This window comes from Coccinella septempunctata, chromosome 4 (assembly GCF_907165205.1).
Source record: "Coccinella septempunctata chromosome 4, icCocSept1.1, whole genome shotgun sequence".
Taxonomy (NCBI): domain Eukaryota; kingdom Metazoa; phylum Arthropoda; class Insecta; order Coleoptera; family Coccinellidae; genus Coccinella; species Coccinella septempunctata.
The window spans coordinates 22,538,984-22,554,983 of record NC_058192.1 but is presented as its reverse complement, the minus strand read 5'-3'; the positions used below and the strand labels follow the sequence as shown (position 1 = coordinate 22,554,983).

General features: G+C 35.2%; 1 protein-coding gene across 2 annotated transcripts; it reads left to right on the top strand.

Moving 5' to 3' along the window:
• Positions 1-2,421: 2,421 nt before the first annotated feature.
• LOC123312335 (endocuticle structural glycoprotein ABD-5-like) lies at positions 2,422-13,423 on the top strand. 2 transcript variants are annotated; one of them, XM_044896707.1, is made up of 2 exons: positions 2,422-2,539; positions 8,603-9,026. In XM_044896707.1, exons 1-2 carry the CDS (start codon positions 2,445-2,447, stop codon positions 8,904-8,906), a joined length of 399 nt encoding a protein of 132 aa, XP_044752642.1. In that variant the 5' UTR covers positions 2,422-2,444; the 3' UTR covers positions 8,907-9,026. The 2 variants fall into 2 exon arrangements, with proteins under 2 accessions (XP_044752642.1, XP_044752643.1); XM_044896708.1 differs by lacking the exon at positions 8,603-9,026 and adding an exon at positions 13,143-13,423 and having other exon boundaries at positions 2,429-2,539.
• The last annotated feature ends 2,577 nt before the right edge of the window (positions 13,424-16,000 follow it).

The window sequence follows — 16,000 nt, the reverse complement described above, 5'->3', positions numbered from 1 at the left end:
GTTAATTACATGTTGAAAAGTATATATTTATTCTCTCAATCTGACAATTTAAGCGTGTCTAAAATGTGTGGGAGGGCGCCAAAGTTGTGAAAAAAAAGTCACGTGTACATTCTCGAGCGAGGTGGTGTTTTTTCATACTTTGAAGCTAATGATTCAAGAATAACGGAAAAAATATAATCTGACAATTTTTTAACACTCCGTAACAATAAAAATTGGCCAAAAATCAGTTTTTTTGAATTATCTTCTCCCTTGGGCTTCAAATCTTTTTAGCATTCATTTTAAAAGTTGTAGAGCATAACATTTTCTACAAATTTTGCCTAAGCAATTTTTTCTACGTTCAAACGTTTTTGAGATATATGGCGATTAATGCGAGGTGTTTAGCGATACATGCTGAAGTGAAAATTCACTCGTTGGAAAATAGTACATTTTAAGGTTCAGTCAAGAGACTAATATGGAAATTGTCATCATAGAAATACCTTGTCATTTTGGCAATTGGATGAATGTAGATTAGACTGGGATTCTACATTGACCTTGCCCTTTCGCATGTGTGGCTTAGCTCCTCGCACTAATCGCCCTGTAACTCGAGAACGGTTGAGGGTATGTGAAATTGCTTCAGAAAAAAGTTGTGTATAATTTTATTATCTACAACTTTCATAATGATTACAAAAACGATTAGAGGTACCGGCAGGGGAATATTCGAAAAAAAAAGCAATTTTATCATCTTCAAAGTGTCAGATTAAGAGAACTCCCTCTGATTAGTATCAGATTAATGGGTCAACAAGTCTACAACACCGAGATTAACCATCTGTATGAACATCTGACACGCTCGAGTATGTACAAGAAACGATTTTTTTTTACATTTCCAAAGGACCTTGCGTCACCTCCAAATTGTCAGTTCCTTGAAAAGTAGCTTCCTTTGGGTCTAATTAACATATCCTCAAAAAATCCGTCCAGTGCCACCGTGCAAACTGTCAGATTAGCATGAATTCATCAAAGACACGTAGGCATATACAATATCTTAATCTGACACGCTCGAGTATGTACACCTGACGATTTTTTTTACATCTTTGAGACCCTGCAGACGCTTTCCCCACCGCTGAACCTGTTTTTCTTTCTATCATCTAATCTTCAAAGTCCACTAGGTCTCCACGACGCTTGAGTAAATCCCGATTTAGCATCGTCGGTTCTATAACTAACAGTTTTTCCAATATTCGAACACAATCTTCGATATGGATTTTCTCGATTTGGCGTTGGTCGTTCTTGGAACACTCAAATCATAGTGAGTTATCTCGATGACGATATGGGCAATGACATGTTCGGTCTTCCACTTCGGGGAACTGAATTCGACAGTCTGATAGGTAACTAGGTTATGCCATATTGCAAAAAATGATTCCGTTGAAAATCCAATTATACCGACTGATCCATATGTATTTTGGAATAAATAATAATAATATGTGTTTTAACAACACATTTAAAAGTGTCTCTCCTGATAATTGGCAATTGCGATCCATCAAGGAATCCTCATGTGCTTTTTTAAGAGTAATAATTCCTTGAAAAAGTAGAGATGCTTTCATTTTTCATTGTCTATTTTTGATTTAACTTTTTCATTTTAAATGATTACTTGACTCGCCATCCCCATCAATGGAGCAAGGTAATTGAGAGGAATGTTGAAGACCACAACATTGATTTTAGTAAAAGAATCAATATATTGTATAGTTATTAACAATTGAATTTTTCACATCAAAATTGGGAGGGTTATAGTTCTTGAAGAGGATTAGCGTAGAAAGCAATGATTCCGCTTATCCCAGTAAAATTCTTTCCAGAATCGTTATGTTTCGTTCGGATTGTTAAATTTTCTCTTTAACCTCCTGAAACTCGAAGAAAGTTTTGCATCTGAAGAGAAGAATCCTGTGTCGACTGTCAGTATATTGTGCTTTATCATAAATTTTCTGCGCTTGTGGATAAACTGCCTATGTCCCATTTCATACCGTTAAAATAGAACGATCTTCTAGTGCTTCCAATATGATTTGAAAAAATTTTAATTAAAAATCAAAATAGATAATGGTACTTGACATGTGAGCCATCGAAATACCAAAGTAAAATTTCAGAAGGAATTCTTATTTCAATTGTTTCAAATAATTTTCGAAAGGGATAATGAAGGATTGCATTTTAATGGAGAATTAAATTTTACCAGACATTAGGTATTGCGATTGGGAATTGAATGAGTTATTAGAACTCAAGGATGTACCTAATTCTACTTTAACCATTGTACAGTTACAAGGAGTTTGTGAATTTGTAAGCGTCGTATGTTTCACAAGAGATAATTTTTTCGAAACGAAACTTTCTGATCCCATCATGATAAATAATTTTTGATACTAGGTATCCACTTGGAATTTTGAACTTTGAAAACTTTCCTATTGCATTTTCAGATTTCAATCACGTTGATGTCATGTGTTATTAGCGCACCCGTCGGAAACGATGCCGATGCTACCATAATCAGTTATGAATATGAGCAGAAGGAAAACGGATACTTTTTCTCGTGAGTTCTGTGATTTATTTATTTCTTATTTTGATTTTTTTCCATAGCCATAGTCGAGATTGTGAAAATTTTATGAAGTCGATACAGGGCATTTTTGTTGATCTAGTATATCAGATTTCAGCCGGTGTACGAGGATATATTGAAAAATTCTTAGCCTACTATAGAACCAAACATACAGAATAAGGGGAATGTTCTAGTAATTCTAAATCACTAATTTTTTGCACGGCAACATAAGATTTGTGTGCAGGGGGGTTGTCCTGCAAAAACAAAACACCTTTGGATAGCTTTCCGCTTCTTTTCTCTTTAATTTTTTTCCGTAGAGTGGTCAGTAATGTCGAATAGTAATATCCGGTTTTTGTTACGCTTATCCAAAAAAATGAATCATGATTACTCCATGGCAATCCAAAAAAACTGAAGCAAGAACTTTTACAGCAGATTTTTGGACACAGAACTTCTTAGGTCTTGGAGAACCAGAGTGTCGCCATTCCAACGATTGTTGCTTTGTTTCTGGATCACAGATCGAACGCTATGCTTCTACCCTTGCACGCTTTTGGTCAACATTCAAACATATGGGGATCCATTTTGCAGCAATTTTTCTGATGTCCAAATTGACGTGAACTATATGATGAACGCAGTGCTTCAGATATCCGTTTTAGCCCAATTTCGAGCCCAATTCGTAGGTCTGATGAAGTAATGTCATGAACTGCATCGATATTTTCGGGGAATGACAAAGAAAGTGGCCTTCCCGATCGGTCATCATCTTCAATGGAAAATTTACCTCTTTTGAAGCTTGCAAGTCCAATTTTTCACGGTCGCATATCTTCGTAAATCTGCTTACCTCTTAACCCTTTTAAATAAAGGTACTTGATGATAGCTCGATACTCCAATTTTTCGATTTTCACAATTTCGGTGGACATCTTCTTCACACTGACACTTCTAATGAGTTATTGTTCGGTGATATGGTAACGCAATATTTTTTTATGCATGGAACTGGTCTAGGCTAACTAGATATCATAATACATTTTCGTATATCGTCAAAATGTTCTCCCATGTAGAATGTTACTATCGTTTGAAATTTTTTCTGAGGAAGCCCAGTATCATTATAACAGGCAATAATATCTGAGTATACCTCTTACTAAATATGCTACTTCGAAATAGATCCGCGTAGTTTAAAAAATTTCAACTAAATTTTTTTGATGTGCACAACGATTCAATCTTATAGATACAATTTTTTATTTCCACCTCATAATTTTTATATCTCCTAATCTAATATTTTTCTTCCTATAATATTTTTTATTAGAATCGTCACATTGCTTCCATGATTATCTTATATCAATTTTAGTTTTTGTTATTTTTGTTGAAATTGATTCCTTTTATTATTTTTCCTAAAATGGAGTTGCTACCTTTTGAGATTACGTGCCCATATTATTAATATAAACAACATTTACGTATATTTGTGATCTGAAGGTGCGTCCAGATATAACAAACATTCGTAACGAAACTCCGTCGCATTGAAACATTGAAATGATTCCATCACAATGGAGACATTTTTCAGAGAGTTCACATAAAATGTCTGAAGAATTTTGAAATGCCCTGAAATAAGAAGAAACTTTCTTATACTTATTCAACAAACAAATAAGAAGATGAATAGCGCAACTTTTTCTCAGCTTCAAATAATTAGATTCTTCATTGAGAGGTTTATGTACAGACCTCGAACATAAAGAGATATCATCAACAAATAACATTGGTTCTTTTCTGCTTTTGTCAAAACAGTCAGGAAAAAGATGAATATAGTGAATCACAAAATATAGCATACAAAAACAAAAAGGTCGCCTAACCGGGCGCATCGGAAGAATGAAATATTAATGGAAACAACAATTCCGAAGGAATTTTCGTTCCAATAATGTGAGTTAGTCATGAACTATCATGGGAAGTCCCAGAGAAGTCGAAAAATTCAAGTGCAACTGTAGACCGGTTTCGGGAGCCATGAACTGTTGTAGGAGTCTGCAGAGAAAGTGAGGTTTGGTTCAGTCTTTGCGTGATAGGTGGCGTATCGTGATGAGATATCTCAAAGCGACGTCCCAAGATCGCATAAGACTACCATCCTCCGCTCGGAAGATTCAGTGCTATACTGAACGAGGGAAAATGATCCCGAAACCGGTCTACAGTTGCACTTGAATTTTTCGACTTCTCTGGGACTTCCTATGATAGTTCATGACTAACTCACATTATTGGAACGACAATTTCTTCGGAATTGTTGTTTCCATTAATGTTTCACAAAATATAGCGAAAATACAGTTTTGTCATATTCATTCCGAAACCGGAATTTTTTCTGAATCTCTGGAAGAGATCTGAGATCATGTTGTTCTAGCTTTTGCTATGAGATGCTTCCTTACAAATTTAATTCAACACATTTCAACAATTGAGAAAAGCAGAAAAGCCATAAAAGTATATAGTTTCGTGAAGCAATGCTGATCCAAGTTCAAGAAGATGCTTTTTGGACTCTGTCATTTGTAATGACGAATTGATATTCAGCAAGAGTGGTAACACAGATTCTCCTTCTTCTTCTTCCTCACCCATTCTTCATCCACTCCTGGATGTAGGCCTCCTTCAAATGACTCCATTCCGATCTGTCCTGTGCCACCCGATGCCATCCATTTCCCGCTTGAGCCTTAATGTCGTCTAACCATCTCCGTTGCGGTCTTCCAACACTGCGTTTTGTTTGTCTTGGTCGCCAGTGTGTAAGTTTATTTGTCCACCTGTTAGAATCTTGACGAGCCACGTGTCCAACCCATTGCCATTTCAGATCTGCCACGCGCTGTATTATATCTACGACCTTTGTTCTTTGTCGTATTTCTTCGTTTCTCACCTTATCTCTCAGACTCAATCCAAGCTCCACGTTCCATAGCTCTCTGCATTACCCTTAATTTACTTGTAGATTTTTTTGTCAATGCCATTGTTTCAAGGCCGTATGTCGCTACTGGCAGTATACAGGCATCAAAAACTCTTTTTTTCAGGTTTAAGGGGATGTTGTTGTTCTTGAATATATATTTTAGTTTTCCAAAAGCCATCCATGTCAGTCTTATCCGCCTGCTCAACTCCGCTGTCTGATTCTCTCTACCCAATCTTATTGCATGTCCAAGATAGATATATTCTGTCACATTCTCCAGCTTTGCAGAATGAAAATAGATGTCTTCCTCGATGTTACTCATTATCTTGGTCTTCGAGATGTTCATTCTTAAGCCAATCTTTTCCGCAGCGTCCGCCAGTTCTTTTAGCATATTTACCAGTTCGTGGGCATTACTGCTAATCAGGACAATATCATCCGCAAATCGGAGATGGTTCAGGTACGATCCATCGATGTTGATACCTTTCGTTTCCCAGTGTAACGATTTGCAGATGTTCTTCAGAGCGAGGGTGAATAATTTTGGAGATATGGTATCGCCCTGACGTACACCCCTATTCAATAGGATTTTATGTGTTTTCCATTCTTCATTTATCTTGACGTGAAAGGTTGCATTTTCGTATATATATTTCAACAGATTCGTGTATCGAGAATCTATCCTAGCGTCGGCCATTGCTTCCACAAATGCCCATGTTTCGATAGAGTCGAATGCCTTGTGGAAATCTATGAATGCCAAGTGTAAAGGAACGTTGTATTCTGACGTTTTCTCTATAAGTGTTCTTATACTTTGAAGATGGTCCACTGTCCCAAAGCCTCTACGAAATCCTGCTTGCTCCACTGGTTGGTATGAGTCAAATTTATGGGTAAGTCTGTTCGTAATTATTTTAGTGAAGAGTTTATATCGGTGAGAGAGAAGGCTGATAGGGCGATAATTCTCTAATTTGAACTTATCTCCTTTCTTAAAGAGCAGAATAACTTCTGCATTCTTCCAAGCTTCTGGAATTCTACCCTCCTCCAAGCATTTGTTCAAAAGGATCCGCAACGATTGTTCTATGACGTCTCCTCCCTCCCTCAGCATTTCACTAGTGATCTTGTCTTCTCCACTGCATTTTCCATTTTTCATTTGCTTAAGAGCGGCTCTTATTTCTTCTCTTGTTATCTCAGGGATGTCTTCGGATCCCACATTGCACACAACGGATTCTGTAATTCTTGGGCTAGGTCTGGTAGAAGTATAAAGACGTGTGTAAAAATCTGTTATGTGTTCAGTAATACTGTTGCTGTCTGACACCACATTTCCACTCTGATCTTTCATCTGCGATATTCTGTGTCTACCCGTGGAAAGTTTCGATCTTAAGACTTTCATATTCGCATTGTCTTCAATTGCATCTTTGATTATTCTGGTGTTATAGTTGCGAATGTCTTTTCTGACCTGTTTTTGGATCTTCCTATTTAGTTCTCCATAGCCTGATGCATCTCTTGGGGTTCTTTTTCTCTCTTCGATCAGTTTGAGCGTATCTGGCTGTATTTTAGGGTTGTTTTTTGTTTTTGCTCTCATGCATACTTTTTTGGTAGCGGTGTATACATCAGTGGTCACCTCGTGATTTAGGTCATTGATGTTCATTTTTTCTAAATCACTAGTTGATTCAAGTTTTTTCTCTAGTTCTCTCTGATAATCGCCTTTACTTAGTTGTAGTTCTTTAGAGGTTGGGAATCTGCAGGCATGGATAAGCTTGTTTCTTTCTATCTTCAGCCTGAAGCTAAAGGAAGCTCTTACCAATCTGTGATCGCTGTTTGTATCAAACTGGTTCAGAACCGAAACATCTGTGCAAATTTTTCTGTTGTTCGTTAATATGAAATCAATCTCATTTTTTGTTATTCCGTCTGGACTTTTCCAAGTCCATTTTCTCTGCTTGGGTTTTTTAAAAAACGTATTCAAACAATATAAGCGTTCTTTGTTTAAGTAGTCTATCAGAGATTCTCCTCTATCGTTCCTAGTACCAAGGCCAAAGTTCCCAATATAGTGAGAATCAGTTGAACACCTCTGGCCGATTTTTGCATTGAAGTCACCACTTATTATTTTGAAGTGTGTTTTTCGTGACTCCATGGCCTTAGAGATATCTTCAAGAAATGTTTCCATCTCTACTTCGTCTGCCTGGCTTGTCGGGGCGTATCCGTGGATGAATTGAATGCTGTATCTCTTATTCAGTTTAAGTATCATGTAGACCACCCTGTCTGAGATCGAATTCATTTCGGTTATCAGGTGTCTCAGTCTTTTATTTACCAGAAAAGCTACTCCTCTCTGCCCAGGCTCGGCAGAATTTCTCTGATACAACAATTGACCTGTGTTCAGAACTGTGGCTTTCTTTTCCGGAAGGCGGGTTTCACATAATCCCAGAATGTCCCACTTTATGTGCTCAAGTTCTTTTTCTAATCTAGCGAGGAGTTCCGTATTTCTCATCGTTCTTATATTATATGTGGCAACATACACAGATTATGTAAGTAATATTTTATATATCTTTTTGACCAGTGTCTAATGTATTAATTCCTCATAGTTCGGGAAGATTAAAAATATTGTATATGCAACTTCAATGACTGATTAAGAGGACTGCAAATAACCAATCTGAAATGCATTTGAGTAACGTGAGGCTTTGTTTTTGGAGTCATCAAAATAAGTCATTTCACCAAAAATTGGTTGAGCTACAACCCTCAGATGTTCAACAGAATATCATTTAATTTCAAGTGCGGGACTGTGGAAGTTGACTCTGGCATCGGAAAAACAACACAAAACACAAACATATGGCTGGACAATGAATGGTTCAACACTTCCGAGTCTGATTAGTTGAGTCAAGTCACTTGAAAAAACTGTGCGATTTAGGGTGAAAAAACTGTAGAAAATTGAGGCAGTCTATTGAAAGTGTTTATGTTGACAAAGTGCTATTATTGTTACAACGAGTGTTACAAGGATATTTAGACCTTTACCGACATATTAGCTCTAAGCAGCAGTATTTCACACTACCGATTCCTTCCTATCTGGACATAAATGTCTTGAAGTCGACACTAGTCCTATAAGACATACAATTATTATTTTTCCAACATCAAGCGTTCTACGTCATGATTTCATATTAACGGGGATTTTAAGACATTATTTTATTTTTCAGTTATACAACTAGCAACGGAATCACAAGGGAGGAAAACGCTGTGATAATAGATGATCCTAATGGAAAAAATGATGAAAATCAAATTATAAGATTAAATGGATATTATTCTTACACAGATAAGGATAATAACCTATATCGAGTAGATTATGTAGCCGACGAGAATGGGTACAGGATCGTGGAAAAGCCTAAGGCTCCACCTACTCAAATTGCCACCCAAGGACTATCGATTTCGATACCGGCTTACAAGCCCCAAGTACAAAAAGGAATATCTTCAGCTGCTCTAGCTTCTCTTGGCGGGTCATAGAATTAGAATTTGAAACAAATAAACGGTATTCCACAACAATTTTTAAATACTTATCTGGCCTTACACCTCTTATGAAATTAACATATGTGCTGGTGTATTACTATTAATTCTGTGAACTTCTTCATATGTACAGGGTGTCTGCGAAAAAAAACCCTATAGGGTAGACCGAGGCAAATCGGATCGAAACAAGAAATCGGTTAGATAGAAAAAAAACAAAAATGTTTTTTTTTTTAAATATATACAGACTAAAAACACTAATGTGTCATTTTGCCCTACAGATGGGGTCAAATGAATTTATTTTTATCATTCTATTTTCGCTATCTATGTAGTCCATATTTTGTTTTAATCCGTGAATGTTTTGTTTGAATTATAGCTGAAGATATTGATTGTGTTTCTGTTTGACCCTTTTATGACAAATGCGATTTTTTCATTAAATTTTTGAAATTTTGTAAAATGTCATTTTGTACACCCTTCCCCTACTTCTAGAATAAAAATGAAAGGTTCCTCTGTAGAACAGAGACATTGGCATTGTATGTACCTACTGATCAGAAATATTAATTCTTCCACCATCAGAGAATTTAATCCTCTTTCATCTTTCATCCTTGAAACTTCCCATTTAGTCATGTGTTATGTTACGATCCTATTCGACCCGAGAATTGGGGCAAATGGGATATTTCTTGTGTTCTGGTTTTTTCTCAGTGTTTTGCAGAATGCAAGCATAATTTCTATGTTGAAATGCTGATTGTGGAGCTAAATGGTTTACGAGGATGTATTGATATCTAGTTAGCCTAGACCAGTTCTATGCTTAAAAATTTTTTGCGTTACCATAGCAACGAACAATAACTCAATAGAAGTGTCAGTGTGAAGTTTGAAGGAAACCAGAGTTACGCAATGAATTAAAATAAAGAAGATATCCACCGAAATTGTGAAAATCGAGAAATTGGAGTATCGAGTCATCATCAAGTAGGTACCTGTATTTAAAAGATTTACGAAGATAAGCTCAATACCCTTAGTGATCAATGTCCTACGATCAATGTATGCGACCGTGAAAAATTGGACTGCAAGCTTCAAGAGAAGTTAATTTTCCATTGCAGATGATGACCGATCGGGAAGGCCAGTTTCTGTGTCAGCCCCCGAAAATATCGATGCAGTTCCTGACATTATTTTATCAGACCGTCGAATTGGGCTAAAACAGATATCTGAAGCACTGAAAATTTCATACGAACACGTTCATCATATAGTTCCCGTCAATTTGGACATGAGACAAATTGGTGCAAAATGGATCCCCAAATGTTTGAATGTTGCCCAAAAGCGTGCAAGGGTAGAATCATCGCGTTCGATCTGTGCTCGATTTCGAAACGATGTAGACTTCAAACCAAATTGTTACTATGGATGAGACTTGGGTACATTTCTACGATCCAGAAACAGAACAACAATCGATGGAATGACGACACTCTGGTTCTCAAAGACCTAAGAACTGTTGTGTCCAAAAATCGGCTGGAAAAGTTCTTGCTTCAGTTTTTTGGGATTGCCATGTAATCCTGATTGATTTTTTGGATGAGGGTAGAACAATACTTGGAGAATACTATTGAGGAGAAAAGACGCGGAAAGCTATCCAAAGGTGTTGTGTTTTTGTAGAACAACGCCCCTGCACACAAATCTCATGTTGCCATGCAAAATATTCGTGATTTAAGGTTTGAATTACTAAAACACCCCCCTTATTCACTAGATTTGGCTCCATCCGACAATCATCTCTTTCCTCAACTGAAAGAAGGTCTAGAGACGTTGCAGGTTCGTTGTAATAAATGTATCCAATTAAGAGGAGAATATGTTGAGTAATAAAATATTTTGACATAGAAATTTTGCTATGTTTAGTTCTATAGTAGGCTAAGAATTTTTCAATATATCCTCGTATTATATACCAGCCTTCAATAATTCACAAATATAATATGATTAATTTATTTGTATACAGAGCGGCATTACAAAGTTAAATGGAACATCCTATAGCCTTTGTTTCATTCGACATTTGAATAGAGCTCAAAAGGACGAAATCAAATATATACAATCTTGTATGGGTATCAGATCACCCGTTTCGGCTTTATTCATAATTTTCAGCGAAAACAAAAATGGTGTTATATTCGAAATACTGTAATTAGATTACCTTTTCAGATGTCGGATTGCAATTTTCATAAGAATATTTAAAGAGTATCAACTCAGTCCTTCTTATAACCAAATCAAAAAAAATCAAATGCTACAATGCAGTGTTGAATTTTGAAAATTCATTATTTTTCTTTTTGCTTCAAATTGGACATCCAATATAAAATTGCTTCAATATAAAGCTTTTTGAATGCCGAAGGCATAAAGCTAGGTTTTTTGTTCGTGCGATTACTTCAATAAAAATTGTCCAACAATATTGTGATTTATTGAAGCCGAATGAAGGCTCAATAACAATAACAAAGTCATGAACCTACATTTTAATTGTGTAATTGTATCAACAATAAAATATGCATTGCTAAGTTTATTCATTTCATTTATTATTTTGTCTCTCTGTTGTCTGCAGAAGTTAAGTGTTCCTCATATGTACACCATATCTTTCAAGGTCCCCCACATAAATACATATATGTAGATCGACGTTTCTCAAAAACTATCTGAAATTTACATCACATTGAAATAGGGATATAATTTCCGAACTTATTGCTTTCCTAGAACTTCTCTATATTCTCCCAAAGTAATTAAGAAAAATAGGTACTTTCTTCATTTGAAATGAAAGTTTCCACGATATCTATTCGTTCTTCTAAACTCTAAACTATACATTGTAACAAATTTTATTCTACTTATTATTAGAAAACCTAATTGGTGTATGAAGGAATGTATCAGAATGTATTCAGAAAAACTGTTGTTTCATGCTGACAGCCCTAGATCGGCCACCTCCAACAATTAAATGAACCGATTTTTTTTTCCATTCAGAATGTTTCAAGGATTCCTTCTCCAGAAGATAAATCAGTTCAACATCCTGCCAAGGAAGTTGATGGCTAAAGTACATAGAAGGATGACTAAAATATCCCACACATAATTTTTTTTTTCATATAAATTATAAAAATGAACTATTCATTTTAAGATGAAGCGCCTATTCCTCAGGGAAATTTATCAGAATGTACTCAGAAAAAATTATTTTGTTTCATTCTGACAGTCGTAGAACCCCACCTCCAACGATTAAAATGAAACGATATTCCGGTTACGATGGAACGCAAGTTCCTCTTTTTTTTCAACAATTTGAAATGGCCATCCAATAGAATTGATGGAGTTCCGATTATAAAAATGAACAACGATGAAGCGCATATCCCTCATTTTTCAAGTTCAAATTAGCCGGTCGAGAAAATTGGTGGTTAAAGGAATGTATCACAATATATTCAGAAAAATCACCTCCAACGATGAAAATGAACCGAGATTCTCTTTACGATGGAGCGCACGTTTCCCTATGTTTTCCAAAATTTATTGCATGGGCAAATTAATTTTCTTGGCCATTTTAAATTTTCAAAACAAAAAAGAAGAACATACTCTCGATCGTAGAATGTCAAAAAGAAATATGAATTTTTCGAATAAATCTGATACATTTCTCATCAATTTTATTGGCCAGCCGTTTTACAAATTCGAAAAAATATGTGGACATGCTCTCCATCGTCTACAGAATAGTTGTGGTTCATTTCAATTTTTGGAGCTGGGACTCTAGGGCTTTCCGTATGAAAAAAAATATTAGGATATTTATTCATTTCTCTATTTACTCTATCCATCAATTTTTCTGACCGTCTATTTTGTACTGATATTTCTCCCGGAGTAGAAATCCGTAAAATATTCTGAATAGAAAAGAAAAACGTATGAAATTGTAGTTTATAAACTCTTATTTATAATCCTTGGTAAGAAGTCACTCCATCTTTCCTTGCATATTGTATATTATTCGCTTCGGCATTCTATTCTAAATAAGGGAAAAAATTAACAGACTGCAGCATTGATATCAGACATACGGTATTGACCGCACCGGACATTCTTAGATTATTGGCATATTGTTTTTCACTTCACTTCAGTACACTAATCGTCTTTGCCATCCAGGCCGATTTGATACATATGAGCTTGAGAGCTTTTAATTGTATATTTAAATTTCGTTCATCCTATTAGTGCTGTGCTGTGTGTATAGTACCATTTATTTTGAGGGTAACACGATTTTGTTTTCTTTTTCAGTTATGAAACTAGCAACGGAATCAAACGGCAGGAAAATGCATATACGGATGAGAATCAAGTTCTGAGAGTAAATGGATATTATGCCTACATCGATAAAGACAATAATCCGTATCGTGTTAATTATGTGGCAGACGAGAATGGATACAACATTGTTACGCGTCCGCCATTAGCTTATACAACAACTAGGCCTTTTAGACCCCAGGAACCGAAAGGAATATCTTCAGCAGCCTTGGCTTCCCTTGGAGGATCATAGAAATGCTATAAAACAAAATGTACCTATATAAGTCATAAGTCGATACATTTGTTTCTGTTGATGTCCCTCTAGTGTTTCCAATAACTGATTTCATGTTTCATGTAAATTTTGTATTAGGTCTCAACATAATTATCCTTGCACTTGGAATAATGTCTATAAAAACAAAAATTAAAAAACAATATATCCAATTTCTGAGCGTTTGATTCTCGATCTACCATCCTTTTTTTGTTTTTGTTATGCAGCGATTGAGTGCTCTTTTTGGATTTCCGGATATAAAAGTTCTTGAAAAATAGTTTTTTAATTTCATTCTCACCAAAATAATCATCATACAGTCCCTGGCCATATTATTAAACGCATTGATTCGATGCAAAATCTCAATATTGAATTATTAAATTGAATGTATATGTTACATATACTTCATCTGTAAATGGTTTTCACATATAATATATCATATTCAATAAAAAATATTGATTTATTGATGATTAAACATGAAATTCTAATATTTTGCTGAGCCACCCTGTGTAGCTATGAGAGCTTCATACTATCAATGCAGAATTGTTCGGTTTGCTGCATTCGAGGATAATGATTTCATATGTGAATTATCGAAATAACGTCCGAACCTGCAAAATGCAAGACGTCCACTGGAAGACATAGTACTGATTCATACTTAAGTACTAATACTACAACATCAAAAATAAAAGCTAAATAGAACAATTTAATGAGAGTAGCAGATAAAACTGACATTCTGTGGAAATGAAATTCAAAAATTCTGCTTTTTCCGCGGGCAATACCAGTAAATAAAAAAAATCCTCAGTGCGTCTAATAAACTGGCCAGGGACTGTATTTCAGTAATGGATTTTCGTTGTCAATATCATCAAAATGATCATATATTATGAAGACCTACTATTAATTTCTATTCAACTCTCAAGAAGGATTCACATCACGTGACTATTCAGATTTGGTTGAAGGAACCTCACGCCCTTTTCCGATTGCAGAATACTAGGACGGAAAATAATTTATAAATGAAAATTTCAATTTCGAAGATTTGGTCAGCTGATTTTACTATTCATTTTTATTTGATTATTTTCGGTGAAAAATGGTCGAAATCGATTAAGGATCGGTGCAATACCTTATTTTATTTTTTCGAGAAATGTGGAAAATAATTTTCTCTTCCGTTTCCGAATAATTTGGCTTTGCTCAATGAATTACATTTTTCATTAAATATCCTTGAACACCACATATCAGGAGGAGATCTGAAGAGGAAGAAATAGGTATCTAATTAAAATTTTAATGAGGTGAAATGCCCTCCTAAAAAAACAAGTGAGTATAGAACATTGCGATTTGAATAATTGCAATAACAATTCCATACTAAACTTACCGATCAGAGAAATGATCTAATCATTTTTTCGAAGATGGCCAATAACCAAAAGCTCCTTGTTGAAATTATTGATGATGGATATTCAAATGAAGAATTCATCTATGTATTTCATTTTAGATTGTACAGAATTTTTCTTTCATATTTTTTGGCTTTCTGATAAAATTCGAGTGCAAACGAACTTACTATTGGTTGACATGAAACAAATGATGGGGGAAATTTTTCCGAATGAGGGTGAACTGAATAGATATCTCCCTTCTCCTAAAACGAGATACCTACTTCATGAAGAGGAATGGCAAATGCTTGCCGAAACTCTGAAAAGAATTATCGAAAATGATGTAAATAGTCCTATAAATCTCACACTATTGCATATTTCTCTCCTTTGATTTCGCTCCTTATAGCCCTAGAAAAGAGAGGGTTATTATTTCCCCCAAAATTCTTATGGATTTCATCTCCCAACACAAAAAATGAAAATAGAAGAAAAATACTCTATTGGAATGCACTATTAAGGGCTGTGTGCACCGACTTATTCAAGGCGAGATTAACGTTAATACTCGATTATTTCTCTGATTTCTATAGCTTCTAATTCTACTATTCTATTCTAATTAACGTTAATCCTGTATTAAATAAGTTGGTGCACTCGGGTTTAATAAGATTACAAAAATCGGGACATCAAGAATAAAGAGATACAGGATGGGCAAAATTTGTTGTCTACTGAGGGGAACTCGAAAACTATAGCAACTAGGAAAAAACGGATGACACATTTTCGAAGTCTTTTTTCATGACCAATCCAAATCTGAAAACAGAATAGGCCTATCATTATTTTTAGCTTTCGAGTTATCAACAAAAATTGAGTTTTCAACGATTCCGAAAAGTTCTCATAACTTTTTTCTCTTTGAAGATACAGATCTGGAAATTCAACCTTCTTAGGCACTTTCATACGTAGAATCTACTCTCAAAAGATTTTTTGTTCAATTCAAAAATAACAAATTCAATAAAAGTTTGCATTTAAAAAAAATAAAGTTCACCTAATGATTCGAAATGAAAAAAAATGTTGAAATCATTAGTGGATTCTATGTAAAAAAGTCTCCGTGGTAAGTTCAAGTTTCAGATTTGTAACTTCAAGGACAAAAAAGTTATGAGAACTTTACGAAATTGTCAAACTCAAAAACGGAGTATCGTAGGAGGCTGCGGTTTTCACCATTCTTTGTTTCTCCGAAAATGAGCTCG

Coding starts and splice junctions, on each gene's coding strand:
- LOC123312335 (XM_044896707.1), top strand. CDS start 2,445: ATGTCATGTGTTATTAGCGCACCCGTCGGAAACGATGCCGATGCTACC. Junction 2,540..8,602: donor GAAAACGGATACTTTTTCTC/GTGAGTTCTGTG, acceptor TTTATTTTTCAG/TTATACAACTAGCAACGGAA.